Below are 16527 nucleotides of genomic sequence, written 5' to 3' on the forward strand. Positions count from 1 at the left end.
CAGATACAGTAATACCCCCCTACACAATGCATAAAACACATGTTAGATCAGGTTAGAATTACACAGATACAGTAATACCCCCCCCCCTACACAATGCATAAAACACATGTTAGATCAGGTTAGAATTACACAGATACAGTAATACCCCCCTACACAATGCATAAAACACATGTTAGATCAGGTTAGAATTACACAGATACAGTAATACCCCCCTACACAATGCACAAAACACATGTTAGATCAGGTTAGAATTACACAGATACAGTAATACCCCCTACACAATGCACAAAACACATGTTAGATCAGGTTAGAATTACACAGATACAGTAAAACCCCCCTACACAATGCACAAAACACATGTTAGATCAGGTTAGAATTACACAGATACAGTAATACCCCCCCCCCCCTACACAATGCATAAAACACATGTTAGATCAGGTTAGAATTACACAGATACAGTAATACCCCCCTACACAATGCATAAAACACATGTTAGATCAGGTTAGAATTACACAGATACAGTAATACCCCCCTACACAATGCACAAAACACATGTTAGATCAGGTTAGAATTACACAGATACAGTAATACCCCCCTACACAATGCACAAAACACATGTTAGATCAGGTTAGAATTACACAGATACAGTAATACCCCCCTACACAATGCACAAAACACATGTTAGATCAGGTTAGAATTACACAGATACAGTAATACCCCCCTACACAATGCATAAAACACATGTTAGATCAGGTTAGAATTACACAGATACAGTAATACCCCCCCTACACAATGCACAAAACACATGTTAGATCAGGTTAGAATTACACAGATACAGTAATACCCCCTCTACACAATGCACAAAACACATGTTAGATCAGGTTAGAATTACACAGATACAGTAATACCCCCCCCCTACACAATGCACAAAACACATGTTAGATCAGGTTAGAATTACACAGATACAGTAATACCCCCCCTACACAACGCACAAAACACATGTTAGATCAGGTTAGAATTACACAGATACAGTAATACCCCCCTACACAATGCATAAAACACATGTTAGATCAGGTTAGAATTACACAGATACAGTAATACCCCCCTACACAATGCACAAAACACATGTTAGATCAGGTTAGAATTACACAGATACAGTAATACCCCCCCTACACAATGCACAAAACACATGTTAGATCAGGTTAGAATTACACAGATACAGTAATACCCCCCCCTACACAATGCATAAAACACATGTTAGATCACATGTTAGATCAGGTTAGAATTACACAGATACAGTAATACCCCCCTACACAATGCATAAAACACATGTTAGATCAGGTTAGAATTACACAGATACAGTAATACCCCCCCTACACAATGCACAAAACACAAGTTAGATCAGGTTAGAATTACACAGATACAGTAATACCCCCCCTACACAATGCACAAAACACATGTTAGATCAGGTTAGAATTACACAGATACAGTAATACCCCCCCTACACAATGCACAAGACACATGTTAGATCAGGTTAGAATTACACAGATACAGTAATACCCCCCCTACACAATGCACAAAACACATGTTAGATCAGGTTAGAATTACACAGATACAGTAATACCCCCCCCTACACAATGCATAAAACACATGTTAGATCAGATTAGAATTACACAGATACAGTAATACCCCCCCTACACAATGCACAAGACACATGTTAGATCAGGTTAGAATTACACAGATACAGTAATACCCCCCTACACAATGCATAAAACACATGTTAGATCAGGTTAGAATTACACAGATACAGTAATACCCCCCTACACAATGCATAAAACACATGTTAGATCAGGTTAGAATTACACAGATACAGTAATACCCCCCTACACAATGCATAAAACACATGTTAGATCAGGTTAGAATTACACAGATACAGTAATACCCCCCCCCCTACACAATCCATAAAACACATGTTAGATCAGGTTAGAATTACACAGATACAGTAATACCCCCCCTACACAATGCACAAAACACATGTTAGATCAGGTTAGAATTACACAGATACAGTAATACCCCCCCTACACAATGCATAAAACACATGTTAGATCAGGTTAGAATTACACAGATACAGTAATACCCCCCCTACACAATGCACAAAACACATGTTAGATCAGGTTAGAATTACACAGATACAGTAATACCCCCTCTACACAATGCACAAAACACATGTTAGATCAGGTTAGAATTACACAGATACAGTAATACCCCCCCCCTACACAATGCACAAAACACATGTTAGAACAGGTTAGAATTACACAGATACAGTAATACCCCCCCCTACACAACGCACAAAACACATGTTAGATCAGGTTAGAATTACAAAGATACAGTAATACCCCCCTACACAATGCATAAAACACATGTTAGATCAGGTTAGAATTACACAGATACAGTAATACCCCCCTACACAATGCACAAAACACATGTTAGATCAGGTTAGAATTACACAGATACAGTAATACCCCCCTACACAATGCACAAAACACATGTTAGATCAGGTTAGAATTACACAGATACAGTAATACCCCCCTACACAATGCATAAAACACATGTTAGATCACATGTTAGATCAGGTTAGAATTACACAGATACAGTAATACCCCCCTACACAACGCACAAAACACATGTTAGATCAGGTTAGAATTACACAGATACAGTAATACCCCCCCTACACAATGCATAAAACACATGTTAGATCAGGTTAGAATTACACAGATACAGTAATACCCCCCCTACACAATGCTTAAAACACATGTTAGATCAGGTTAGAATTACACAGATACAGTAATACCCCCCTACACAATGCATAAAACACATGTTAGATCAGGTTAGAATTACACAGATACAGTAATACCCCCCTACACAATGCACAAAACACATGTTAGATCAGGTTAGAATTACACAGATACAGTAATACCCCCCTACACAATGCACAAAACACATGTTAGATCAGGTTAGAATTACACAGATACAGTAAAACCCCCCTACACAATGCACAAAACACATGTTAGATCAGGTTAGAATTACACAGATACAGTAATACCCCCCCCCCCCTACACAATGCATAAAACACATGTTAGATCAGGTTAGAATTACACAGATACAGTAATACCCCCCCTACACAATGCATAAAACACATGTTAGATCAGGTTAGAATTACACAGATACAGTAATACCCCCCCTACACAATGCACAAAACACATGTTAGATCAGGTTAGAATTACACAGATACAGTAATACCCCCCCTACACAATGCACAAAACACATGTTAGATCAGGTTAGAATTACACAGATACAGTAATACCCCCTCTACACAATGCACAAAACACATGTTAGATCAGGTTAGAATTACACAGATACAGTAATACCCCCCCCTACACAATGCACAAAACACATGTTAGATCAGGTTAGAATTACAAAGATACAGTAATACCCCCCCTACACAACGCACAAAACACATGTTAGATCAGGTTAGAATTACACAGATACAGTAATACCCCCCCTACACAATGCATAAAACACATGTTAGATCAGGTTAGAATTACACAGATACAGTAATACCCCCCCCCCCTACACAATGCACAAAACACATGTTAGATCAGGTTAGAATTACACAGATACAGTAATACCCCCTACACAATGCACAAAACACATGTTAGATCAGGTTAGAATTACACAGATACAGTAATACCCCCCTACACAATGCATAAAACACATGTTAGATCACATGTTAGATCAGGTTAGAATTACACAGATACAGTAATACCCCCCTACACAATGCATAAAACACATGTTAGATCAGGTTAGAATTACACAGATACAGTAATACCCCCCCTACACAATGCACAAATCACATGTTAGATCAGGTTAGAATTACACAGATACAGTAATACACCCCCTACACAATGCACAAAACACATGTTAGATCAGGTTAGAATTACACAGATACAGTAATACCCCCCCTACACAATGCACAAGACACATGTTAGATCAGGTTAGAATTACACAGATACAGTAATACCCCCCCTACACAATGCATAAAACACATGTTAGATCAGGTTAGAATTACACAGATACAGTAAAAAAAAAACTACACAATGCACAAAACACATGTTAGATCAGGTTAGAATTACACAGATACAGTAATACCCCCCCTACACAATGCATAAAACACATGTTAGATCAGGTTAGAATTACACAGATACAGTAATACCCCACCTACACAATGCATAAAACACATGTTAGATCAGGTTAGAATTACACAGATACAGTAATACCCCCCCTACACAATGCATAAAACACATGTTAGATCAGGTTAGAATTACACAGATACAGTAATACCCACCCCCTACACAATGCATAAAACACATGTTAGATCAGGTTAGAATTACACAGATACAGTAATACCCCCCCTACACAATGCATAAAACACATGTTAGATCAGGTTAGAATTACACAGACACAGTAATACCCCCCTACACAATGCACAAAACACATGTTAGATCAGGTTAGAATTACACAGATACAGTAATACCCCCCTACACAATGCACAAAACACATGTTAGATCAGGTTAGAATTACACAGATACAGTAATACCCCCTACACAATGCATAAAACACATGTTAGATCAGGTTAGAATTACACAGATACAGTAATACCCCCCTACACAATGCATAAAACACATGTTAGATCAGGTTAGAATTACACAGATACAGTAATACCCCCCTACACAATGCACAAAACACATGTTAGATCAGGTTAGAATTACACAGATACAGTAATACCCCCCTACACAATGCACAAAACACATGTTAGATCAGGTTAGAATTACACAGATACAGTAATACCCCCCTACACAATGCATAAAACACATGTTAGATCACATGTTAGATCAGGTTAGAATTACACAGATACAGTAATACCCCCCTACACAATGCATAAAACACATGTTAGATCAGGTTAGAATTACACAGATACAGTAATACCCCCCCTACACAATGCACAAATCACATGTTAGATCAGGTTAGAATTACACAGATACAGTAATACACCCCCCCTACACAATGCACAAAACACATGTTAGATCAGGTTAGAATTACACAGATACAGTAATACCCCCCCTACACAATGCACAAGACACATGTTAGATCAGGTTAGAATTACACAGATACAGTAATACCCCCCCTACACAATGCATAAAACACATGTTAGATCAGGTTAGAATTACACAGATACAGTAAAAAAAAACCTACACAATGCACAAAACACATGTTAGATCAGGTTAGAATTACACAGATACAGTAATACCCCCCCTACACAATGCATAAAACACATGTTAGATCAGGTTAGAATTACACAGATACAGTAATACCCCACCTACACAATGCATAAAACACATGTTAGATCAGGTTAGAATTACACAGATACAGTAATACCCCCCCTACACAATGCATAAAACACATGTTAGATCAGGTTAGAATTACACAGATACAGTAATACCCACCCCCTACACAATGCATAAAACACATGTTAGATCAGGTTAGAATTACACAGATACAGTAATACCCCCTACACAATGCATAAAACACATGTTAGATAAGGTTAGAATTACACAGATACAGTAATACCCCCCTACACAATGCATAAAACACATGTTAGATCAGGTTAGAATTACACAGATACAGTAATACCCCCTACACAATGCATAAAACACATGTTAGATCAGGTTAGAATTACACAGATACAGTAATACCCCCCCTACACAATGCATAAAACACATGTTAGATCAGGTTAGAATTACACAGATACAGTAATACCCCCCCCCCTACACAATGCATAAAACACATGTTAGATCAGGTTAGAATTACACAGATACAGTAATACCCCCTACACAATGCACAAAACGCAGGTTAGATCAGGTTAGAATTACACAGATACAGTAATACTCCCCCTACACAATGCACAAAACACATGTTAGATCAGGTTAGAATTACACAGATACAGTAATACCCCCCCTACACAATCCATAAAACACATGTTAGATCAGGTTAGAATTACACAGATACAGTAATACCCCCCCTACACAATGCACAAAACACATGTTAGATCAGGTTAGAATTACACAAATACAGTAATACCCCCCCTACACAATGCACAAAACACATGTTAGATCAGGTTAGAATTACACAGATACAGTAATACCCCCTACACAATGCATAAAACACATGTTAGATCACATGTTAGATCAGGTTAGAATTACACAGATACAGTAATACCCCCCCTACACAATGCACAAAACACATGTTTGATCAGGTTAGAATTACACAGATACAGTAATACCCCCTACACAATGCACAAAACGCAGGTTAGATCAGGTTAGAATTACACAGATACAGTAATACCCCCCTACACAATGCACAAAACACATGTTAGATCAGGTTAGAATTACACAGATACAGTAATACCCCCCTACACAATGCACAAAACACATGTTAGATCAGGTTAGAATTACACAGATACAATAATACCCCCCCTACACAATGCACAAAACACATGTTAGATCAGGTTAGAATTACACAGATACAGTAATACCCACCCCCTACACAATGCATAAAACACATGTTAGATCAGGTTAGAATTACACAGATACAGTAATACCCCCCTACACAATGCATAAAACACATGTTAGATCAGGTTAGAATTACACAGATACAGTAATACCCCCCTACACAATGCATAAAACACATGTTAGATCAGGTTAGAATTACACAGATACAGTAATACCCCCCTACACAATGCATAAAACACATGTTAGATCAGGTTAGAATTACACAGATACAGTAATACCCCCCCCTACACAATGCATAAAACACATGTTAGATCAGGTTAGAATTACACAGATACAGTAATACCCACCCCCTACACAATGCATAAAACACATGTTAGATCAGGTTAGAATTACACAGATACAGTAATACCCCCCCTACACAATGCACAAAACGCAGGTTAGATCAGGTTAGAATTACACAGATACAGTAATACTCCCCCTACACAATGCACAAAACACATGTTAGATCAGGTTAGAATTACACAGATACAGTAATACCCCCCCTACACAATCCATAAAACACATGTTAGATCAGGTTAGAATTACACAGATACAGTAATACCCCCCCTACACAATGCACAAAACACATGTTAGATCAGGTTAGAATTACACAAATACAGTAATACCCCCCCTACACAATGCACAAAACGCAGGTTAGATCAGGTTAGAATTACACAGATACAGTAATACTCCCCCTACACAATGCACAAAACACATGTTAGATCAGGTTAGAATTACACAGATACAGTAATACCCCCCCTACACAATCCATAAAACACATGTTAGATCAGGTTAGAATTACACAGATACAGTAATACCCCCCCTACACAATGCATAAAACACATGTTAGATCACATGTTAGATCAGGTTAGAATTACACAGATACAGTAATACCCCCCCCTACACAATGCACAAAACACATGTTTGATCAGGTTAGAATTACACAGATACAGTAATACCCCCCCTACACAATGCACAAAACGCAGGTTAGATCAGGTTAGAATTACACAGATACAGTAATACCCCCCCTACACAATGCACAAAACACATGTTAGATCAGGTTAGAATTACACAGATACAGTAATACCCCCCCTACACAATGCACAAAACACATGTTAGATCAGGTTAGAATTACACAGATACAATAATACCCCCCCTACACAATGCACAAAACACATGTTAGATCAGGTTAGAATTACACAGATACAGTAATACCCACCCCCTACACAATGCATAAAACACATGTTAGATCAGGTTAGAATTACACAGATACAGTAATACCCCCCTACACAATGCACAAAACGCAGGTTAGATCAGGTTAGAATTACACAGATACAGTAATACTCCCCTACACAATGCACAAAACACATGTTAGATCAGGTTAGAATTACACAGATACAGTAATACCCCCTACACAATCCATAAAACACATGTTAGATCAGGTTAGAATTACACAGATACAGTAATACCCCCCCTACACAATGCACAAAACACATGTTAGATCAGGTTAGAATTACACAAATACAGTAATACCCCCCCTACACAATGCACAAAACACATGTTAGATCAGGTTAGAATTACACAGATACAGTAATACCCCCTACACAATGCATAAAACACATGTTAGATCACATGTTAGATCAGGTTAGAATTACACAGATACAGTAATACCCCCCTACACAATGCACAAAACACATGTTTGATCAGGTTAGAATTACACAGATACAGTAATACCCCCTACACAATGCACAAAACGCAGGTTAGATCAGGTTAGAATTACACAGATACAGTAATACCCCCCTACACAATGCACAAAACACATGTTAGATCAGGTTAGAATTACACAGATACAGTAATACCCCCCTACACAATGCACAAAACACATGTTAGATCAGGTTAGAATTACACAGATACAATAATACCCCCCTACACAATGCACAAAACACATGTTAGATCAGGTTAGAATTACACAGATACAGTAATACCCCCCTACACAATGCATGAAACACATGTTAGATCAGGTTAGAATTACACAGATACAGTAATACCCCCCCCCTACACAATGCATCAAACACATGTTAGATCACATGTTAGATCAGGTTAGAATTACACAGATACAGTAATACCCCCCCCCCTACACAATGCACAAAACACATGTTAGATCAGGTTAGAATTACACAGATACAGTAATGCCCCCCTACACAATGCATGAAACACATGTTAGATCAGGTTAGAATAACACAGATACAGTAATACCCCCCCCCCTACACAATGCATAAAACACATGTTAGATCACATGTTAGATCAGGTTAGAATTACACAGATACAGTAATACCCCCCCTACACAATGCACAAAACGCAGGTTAGATCAGGTTAGAATTACACAGATACAGTAATACTCCCCCTACACAATGCACAAAACACATGTTAGATCAGGTTAGAATTACACAGATACAGTAATACCCCCCCTACACAATCCATAAAACACATGTTAGATCAGGTTAGAATTACACAGATACAGTAATACCCCCTACACAATGCACAAGACACATGTTAGATCAGGTTAGAATTACACAGATACAGTAATACCCCCCCCCCCCTACACAATGCATAAAACACATGTTAGATCAGGTTAGAATTACACAGATACAGTAATACCCCCCTACACAATGCACAAAACACATGTTAGATCAGGTTAGAATTACACAGATACAGTAATACCCCCCCCCCTACACAATGCATAAAACACATGTTAGATCAGGTTAGAATTACACAGATACAGTAATACCCCCCTACACAATGCACAAAACACATGTTAGATCAGGTTAGAATTACACAGATACAGTAATATCCCCCCTACACAATGCACAAGACACATGTTAGATCAGGTTAGAATTACACAGATACAGTAATACCCCCCCTACACAATGCACAAAACACATGTTAGATCAGGTTAGAATTACACAGATACAGTAATACCCCCCCTACACAATGCATAAAACACATGTTAGATCAGGTTAGAATTACACAGATACAGTAATACCCCCCCTACACAATGCACAAGACACATGTTAGATCAGGTTAGAATTACACAGATACAGTAATACCCCCCTACACAATGCATAAAACACATGTTAGATCAGGTTAGAATTACACAGATACAGTAATACCCCCCCTACACAATGCATAAAACACATGTTAGATCAGGTTAGAATTACACAGATACAGTAATACCCCCCTACACAATGCATAAAACACATGTTAGATCAGGTTAGAATTACACAGATACAGTAATACCCCCCCCCTACACAATGCATAAAACACATGTTAGATCAGGTTAGAATTACACAGATACAGTAATACCCCCTACACAATGCACAAAACGCAGGTTAGATCAGGTTAGAATTACACAGATACAGTAATACTCCCCTACACAATGCACAAAACACATGTTAGATCAGGTTAGAATTACACAGATACAGTAATACCCCCCCTACACAATGCATAAAACACATGTTAGATCACATGTTAGATCAGGTTAGAATTACACAGATACAGTAATACCCCCCCTACACAATGCACAAAACACATGTTAGATCAGGTTAGAATTACACAGATACAGTAATACCCCCCCTACACAATGCACAAAACGCAGGTTAGATCAGGTTAGAATTACACAGATACAGTAATACCCCCCCTACACAATGCACAAAACACATGTTAGATCAGGTTAGAATTACACAGATACAGTAATACCCCCCCTACACAATGCACAAAACACATGTTAGATCAGGTTAGAATTACACAGATACAATAATACCCCCCCTACACAATGCACAAAACACATGTTAGATCAGGTTAGAATTACACAGATACAGTAATACCCCCCTACACAATGCATAAAACACATGTTAGATCAGGTTAGAATTACACAGATACAGTAATACCCCCCCCTACACAATGCATAAAACACATGTTAGATCACATGTTAGATCAGGTTAGAATTACACAGATACAGTAATACCCCCCCCCTACACAATGCACAAAACACATGTTAGATCAGGTTAGAATTACACAGATACAGTAATGCCCCCCCTACACAATGCATGAAACACATGTTAGATCAGGTTAGAATTACACAGATACAGTAATACCCCCCCCCCCTACACAATGCATAAAACACATGTTAGATCACATGTTAGATCAGGTTAGAATTACACAGATACAGTAATACTCCCCCTACACAATGCACAAAACACATGTTAGATCAGGTTAGAATTACACAGATACAGTAATACCCCCCCTACACAATCCATAAAACACATGTTAGATCAGGTTAGAATTACACAGATACAGTAATACCCCCCCTACACAATGCACAAAGCACATGTTAGATCAGGTTAGAATTACACAGATACAGTAATACCCCCCCTACACAATGCATAAAACACATGTTAGATCAGGTTAGAATTACACAGATACAGTAATACCCCCCCCCCCCTACACAATGCATAAAACACATGTTAGATCAGGTTAGAATTACACAGATACAGTAATACCCCCCCTACACAATGCACAAAACACATGTTAGATCAGGTTAGAATTACACAGATACAGTAATACCCCCCCTACACAATGCACAAGACACATGTTAGATCAGGTTAGAATTACACAGATACAGTAATACCCCCCCTACACAATGCACAAAACACATGTTAGATCAGGTTAGAATTACACAGATACAGTAATACCCCCCCTACACAATGCACAAGACACATGTTAGATCAGGTTAGAATTACACAGATACAGTAATACCCCCCCCCCTACACAATGCATAAAACACATGTTAGATCAGGTTAGAATTACACAGATACAGTAATACCCCCCCTACACAATGCACAAAACGCAGGTTAGATCAGGTTAGAATTACACAGATACAGTAATACTCCCCCTACACAATGCACAAAACACATGTTAGATCAGGTTAGAATTACACAGATACAGTAATACCCCCCCTACACAATCCATAAAACACATGTTAGATCAGGTTAGAATTACACAGATACAGTAATACCCCCCTACACAATGCACAAAACACATGTTAGATCAGGTTAGAATTACACAGATACAGTAATACCCCCCCTACACAATGCACAAAACACATGTTAGATCAGGTTAGAATTACACAGATACAGTAATACCCCCCCTACACAATGCATAAAACACATGTTAGATCACATGTTAGATCAGGTTAGAATTACACAGATACAGTAATACCCCCTACACAATGCACAAAACACATGTTAGATCAGGTTAGAATTACACAGATACAGTAATACCCCCTACACAATGCACAAAACGCAGGTTAGATCAGGTTAGAATTACACAGATACAGTAATACCCCCCCTACACAATGCACAAAACACATGTTAGATCAGGTTAGAATTACACAGATACAGTAATACCCCCCCTACACAATGCACAAAACACATGTTAGACCAGGTTAGAATTACACAGATACAATAATACCCCCCCTACACAATGCACAAAACACATGTTAGATCAGGTTAGAATTACACAGATACAGTAATACCCCCCCTACACAATGCATAAAACACATGTTAGATCACATGTTAGATCAGGTTAGAATTACACAGATACAGTAATACCCCCCCCCCTACACAATGCACAAAACACATGTTAGATCAGGTTAGAATTACACAGATACAGTAATACCCCCCCTACACAATGCACAAAACGCAGGTTAGATCAGGTTAGAATTACACAGATACAGTAATACCCCCCTACACAATGCACAAAACACATGTTAGATCAGGTTAGAATTACACAGATACAGTAATACCCCCTACACAATGCACAAAACACATGTTAGACCAGGTTAGAATTACACAGATACAATAATACCCCCCTACACAATGCACAAAACACATGTTAGATCAGGTTAGAATTACACAGATACAGTAATACCCCCCTACACAATGCACAAAACACATGTTAGATCAGGTTAGAATTACACAGATACAGTAATACCCCCCCCCCCCTACACAATGCACAAAACACATGTTAGATCAGGTTAGAATTACACAGATACAGTAATACCCCCCTACACAATGCACAAAACACATGTTAGATCAGGTTAGAATTACACAGATACAGTAATACCCCCCTACACAATGCACAAAACACATGTTAGATCAGGTTAGAATTACACAGATACAGTAATACCCCCCCCCCCCTACACAATGCACAAAACACATGTTAGATCAGGTTAGAATTACACAGATACAGTAATACCCCCCTACACAATGCACAAAACACATGTTAGATCAGGTTAGAATTACACAGATACAGTAATACCCCCCCCTACACAATGCACAAAACACATGTTAGATCAGGTTAGAATTACACAGATACAGTAATACCCCCCCTACACAATGCACAAAACACATGTTAGATCAGGTTAGAATTACAGGGAACTGATTCAATCATAAGCTGTAACTGATTCAATCATAAGATGTAACTGATTCAATCATAAGATGTAACTGATTCAATCATAAGATGTAACTGATTCAATCATAAGATGTAACTGATTCAATCATAAGATGTGACTGATTCAATCATAAGATGTAACTGATTCAATCATAAGATGTGACTGATTCAATCATAAGCTGTAACTGATTCAATCATAAGATGTGACTGATTCAATCATAAGATGTAACTGATTCAATCATAAGATGTGACTGATTCAATCATAAGATGTGACTGATTGAATCATAAGATGTAACTGATTGAATCATAAGATGTAACTGATTCAATCATAAGATGTGTATTATTGAGTAACAAAAACAGAAATCACAGGTGAGAACTTTTCAATTCAGTTACCCTTTACATTTACACAATCGCATTCAGCTTCCTATAGACACACATAGTGTTTGTGTTTTTTTTGTGTGTTTAAGGTCTAATTTATTCTGCAACTACCCCATGTTTACAGTCTTTCAAGCATCCAGATAGATCTAAACTAATCATTTATTCACTCCAGAGGGAATACAAACCCACAACCCTGGTGTTACAAGCATCACACTCTACCAACTAAGCCACACGGGACCTGAGATAATCGTATACTACTTTATCCACGTACATACATTTCCAGGCTTGATGACAATGATATACCTTTTAGGGCAATGATATTGAACGTGTAAAATCTCTCGTATTTAGAGTAAAATTTTCCTTTCAGAAGAGCCAATTTGGGGGCAACCAATGTCTGAACATTAAAATAGATTTATTGACACTTTTCCTGAGTTTATTTAAACACAAACAATTCTCCATTAGCGATTTGAAAAGGTTGTGCCAAAGAGGAATACAATTTCTAAAAATATCCTACAAAATTTTAAGAGGACATTAGGACATGAGTTAGTCCAACTAAACAGATCTATGAATGTGTCACGCCCTGACCTTAGAGAGATGCTTTATTTCTCTATTTGGTTAGGTCAGGGTGTGATGTTTGGTGGGCATTCTATGTTTTGTATTTGTCTGTTTTGACCGGGTATGGTTCCCAATCAGAGACAGCTGTCTATCGTTGGCAGCCTGTTTTTCCCACCTTATTTGTGGGTAGTTGACTTTGTTAGTCGCACTATAGCCCTAGTAAGCGTCACGGTCGTTTTTTGTTGACGACATTTATGATAAAGAGAAATGTACGCTCACCACGATGCACTTTGGTCCATTCCATACGACGATCATGACAGAATGAGTCAAACTTGGGTTTTAACACCCACATGAAATAAGTCAGTATCTACTGTCTCACATAAAACACCTGAAACAACTCTGGTGCATCATCCAGACTCATAACAATCGTTTACTATTTCAACATGACGGCCATTGAGTTCATTTGTTTCATTCCACTCAAGCCTTCCCTCTCAGCCAGATCCTCTCTCTCTCTGGGGTTGGTGTTAAACTAGCTAGTTCTCTCAGCCAGATCCTCTCTCTCTCTGGGGTTGGTGTTAGACTAGCTAGTTCTCTCAGCCAGATCCTCTCTCTCTCTGGGGTTGGTGTTAGACTAGCTAGTTCTCTCAGCCAGATTCTCTCTCTCTGGGGTTGGTGTTAGACTAGCTAGTTCTCTCAGCCAGATTCTCTCTCTCTGGGGTTGGTTTTAAACTAGCTAGTTCTTTCAGCCAGATCCTCTCTCTCTCTGGGGTTGGTGTTTGACTAGCTAGTTCTCTCAGCCAGATTCTCTCTCTCTGGGGTTGGTGTTAGACTAGGTAGTTCTCTCAGCCAGATTCTCTCTCTCTGGGGTTGGTGTTAGACTAGCTAGTTCTCTCAGCCAGATTCTCTCTCTCTGGGGTTGGTGTTAGACTAGCTAGTTCTCTCAGCCAGATTCTCTCTGTGTGTTGGTGTTTGACTAGCTAGTTCTCTCAGGCAGATTCTCTCTCTCTAGGGTTGGTTTTAAACTAGCTAGTTATCTCAGCCAGATTCTCTCTCTCTAGGGTTGGTTTTAAACTAGCTAGTTCTCTCAGCCAGATTCTCTCTCTATAGGGTTGGTTTTAAACTAGCTAGTTCTCTCAGCCAGATTCTCTCTGTGTGTTGGTGTTTGACTAGCTAGTTCTCTCAGGCAGATTCTCTCTCTCTAGGGTTGGTTTTAAACTAGCTAGTTCTCTCAGCCAGATTCTCTCTCTCTAGGGTTGGTTTTAAACTAGCTAGTTCTCTCAGCCAGATTCTCTCTCTATAGGGTTGGTTTTAAACTAGCTAGTTCTTTCAGCCAGATTCTCTCTCTCTAGGGTTGGTTTTAAACTAGCTAGTTCTCTCAGCCAGATTCTCTCTCTATAGGGTTGGTTTTAAACTAGCTAGTTCTCTCAGCCAGATTCTCTCTCTCTAGAGTTGGTGGTAAACTATCTAGTTCTCTCAGCCAGATTCTCTCTCTATAGGGTTGGTTTTAAACTAGCTAGTTCTCTCAGCCAGATTCTCTCTCTCTAGAGTTGGTGGTAAACTATCTAGTTCTCTCAGCCAGATTCTCTCTCTATAGGGTTGGTTTTAAACTAGCTAGTTCTCTCAGCCAGATTCTCTCTCTCTAGGGTTGGTTTTAAACTAGCTAGTTCTTTCAGCCAGATTCTCTCTCTCTGGGGATTGGTGTTAAACTATATGGGGTAAAACAGAGAGAGGGTGGAGGGGAACGGAGGGATGGATAAACATGGTTTGTCTTACCTGGGAAAAGCTGCTTGGTGGGGGCACTGATCTGGGCTTGCTTTCCAACTCTGTAGGCTGTGTCTGGCTGAGATGCTCTTCGGTTTGTGCAAAATCCTGATGTTTTCCTAACTCCTTCTGGGGAACTGTGAAAGTCTAATACTTTAAGCACGTCCACTGGTTCAGCTGTTGGAGAGAGAGAGAAGATACACCACAATTTACAATCTGACCAGAACTTCACAAAGCAACATAAAATCTTTGTTTCAACGGTTAGAATGTCAAGCAACCGTAATCTATTGCATTTACACAAAATGTAAGTCACATCATACCGAACCTGTGATTCATGAACATGGCTTTATAGCCTTCAAAAGAATTCACATTTAATCCAGTCAACCATCTATAAAGTGTTACCGAATTTGTCTACTGAATACTTCCATTCTGGTGATAACCTAATGAGGAAGGACTTCAAATAATTGAACATAGACAGATGTATTGGCCCCCTGGCTACATGTCTCCCCTGTCTACATATCCCCTTCTCTCTCCTGTCTACATATACCCCTCTCTCTCCTGTCTACATATCCCCCTCTCTCTGCTGTCTACATATCCCCCTGTCTCCCCTGTCTACATATCCCCCTGTCTCCCCTGTCTACATGTCCCCCTGTCT

General features: G+C 38.9%; 1 protein-coding gene across 1 annotated transcript in view; it reads right to left on the reverse strand.

Moving 5' to 3' along the window:
* LOC135518482 (collagen alpha-1(XI) chain-like) overlaps positions 1–16214 on the reverse strand; it is a 31753-nt gene extending 15539 nt beyond the window's left edge. Inside the window, exons 1-2 of the mRNA XM_064943654.1 lie at positions 16193–16214; positions 15885–16049 (exon numbers count right to left, since the gene is read on the reverse strand). Coding sequence (XP_064799726.1) covers positions 15885–16049; positions 16193–16214 — 187 coding nt within the window. The remainder of the gene's footprint in view (positions 1–15884; positions 16050–16192) is intronic.
* Between the last annotated feature and the right edge of the window lie 313 nt (positions 16215–16527).

The sequence above is a fragment of the Oncorhynchus masou genome, chromosome 28 (genome assembly GCF_036934945.1).
Source record: "Oncorhynchus masou masou isolate Uvic2021 chromosome 28, UVic_Omas_1.1, whole genome shotgun sequence".
NCBI lineage: Eukaryota > Metazoa > Chordata > Actinopteri > Salmoniformes > Salmonidae > Oncorhynchus > Oncorhynchus masou.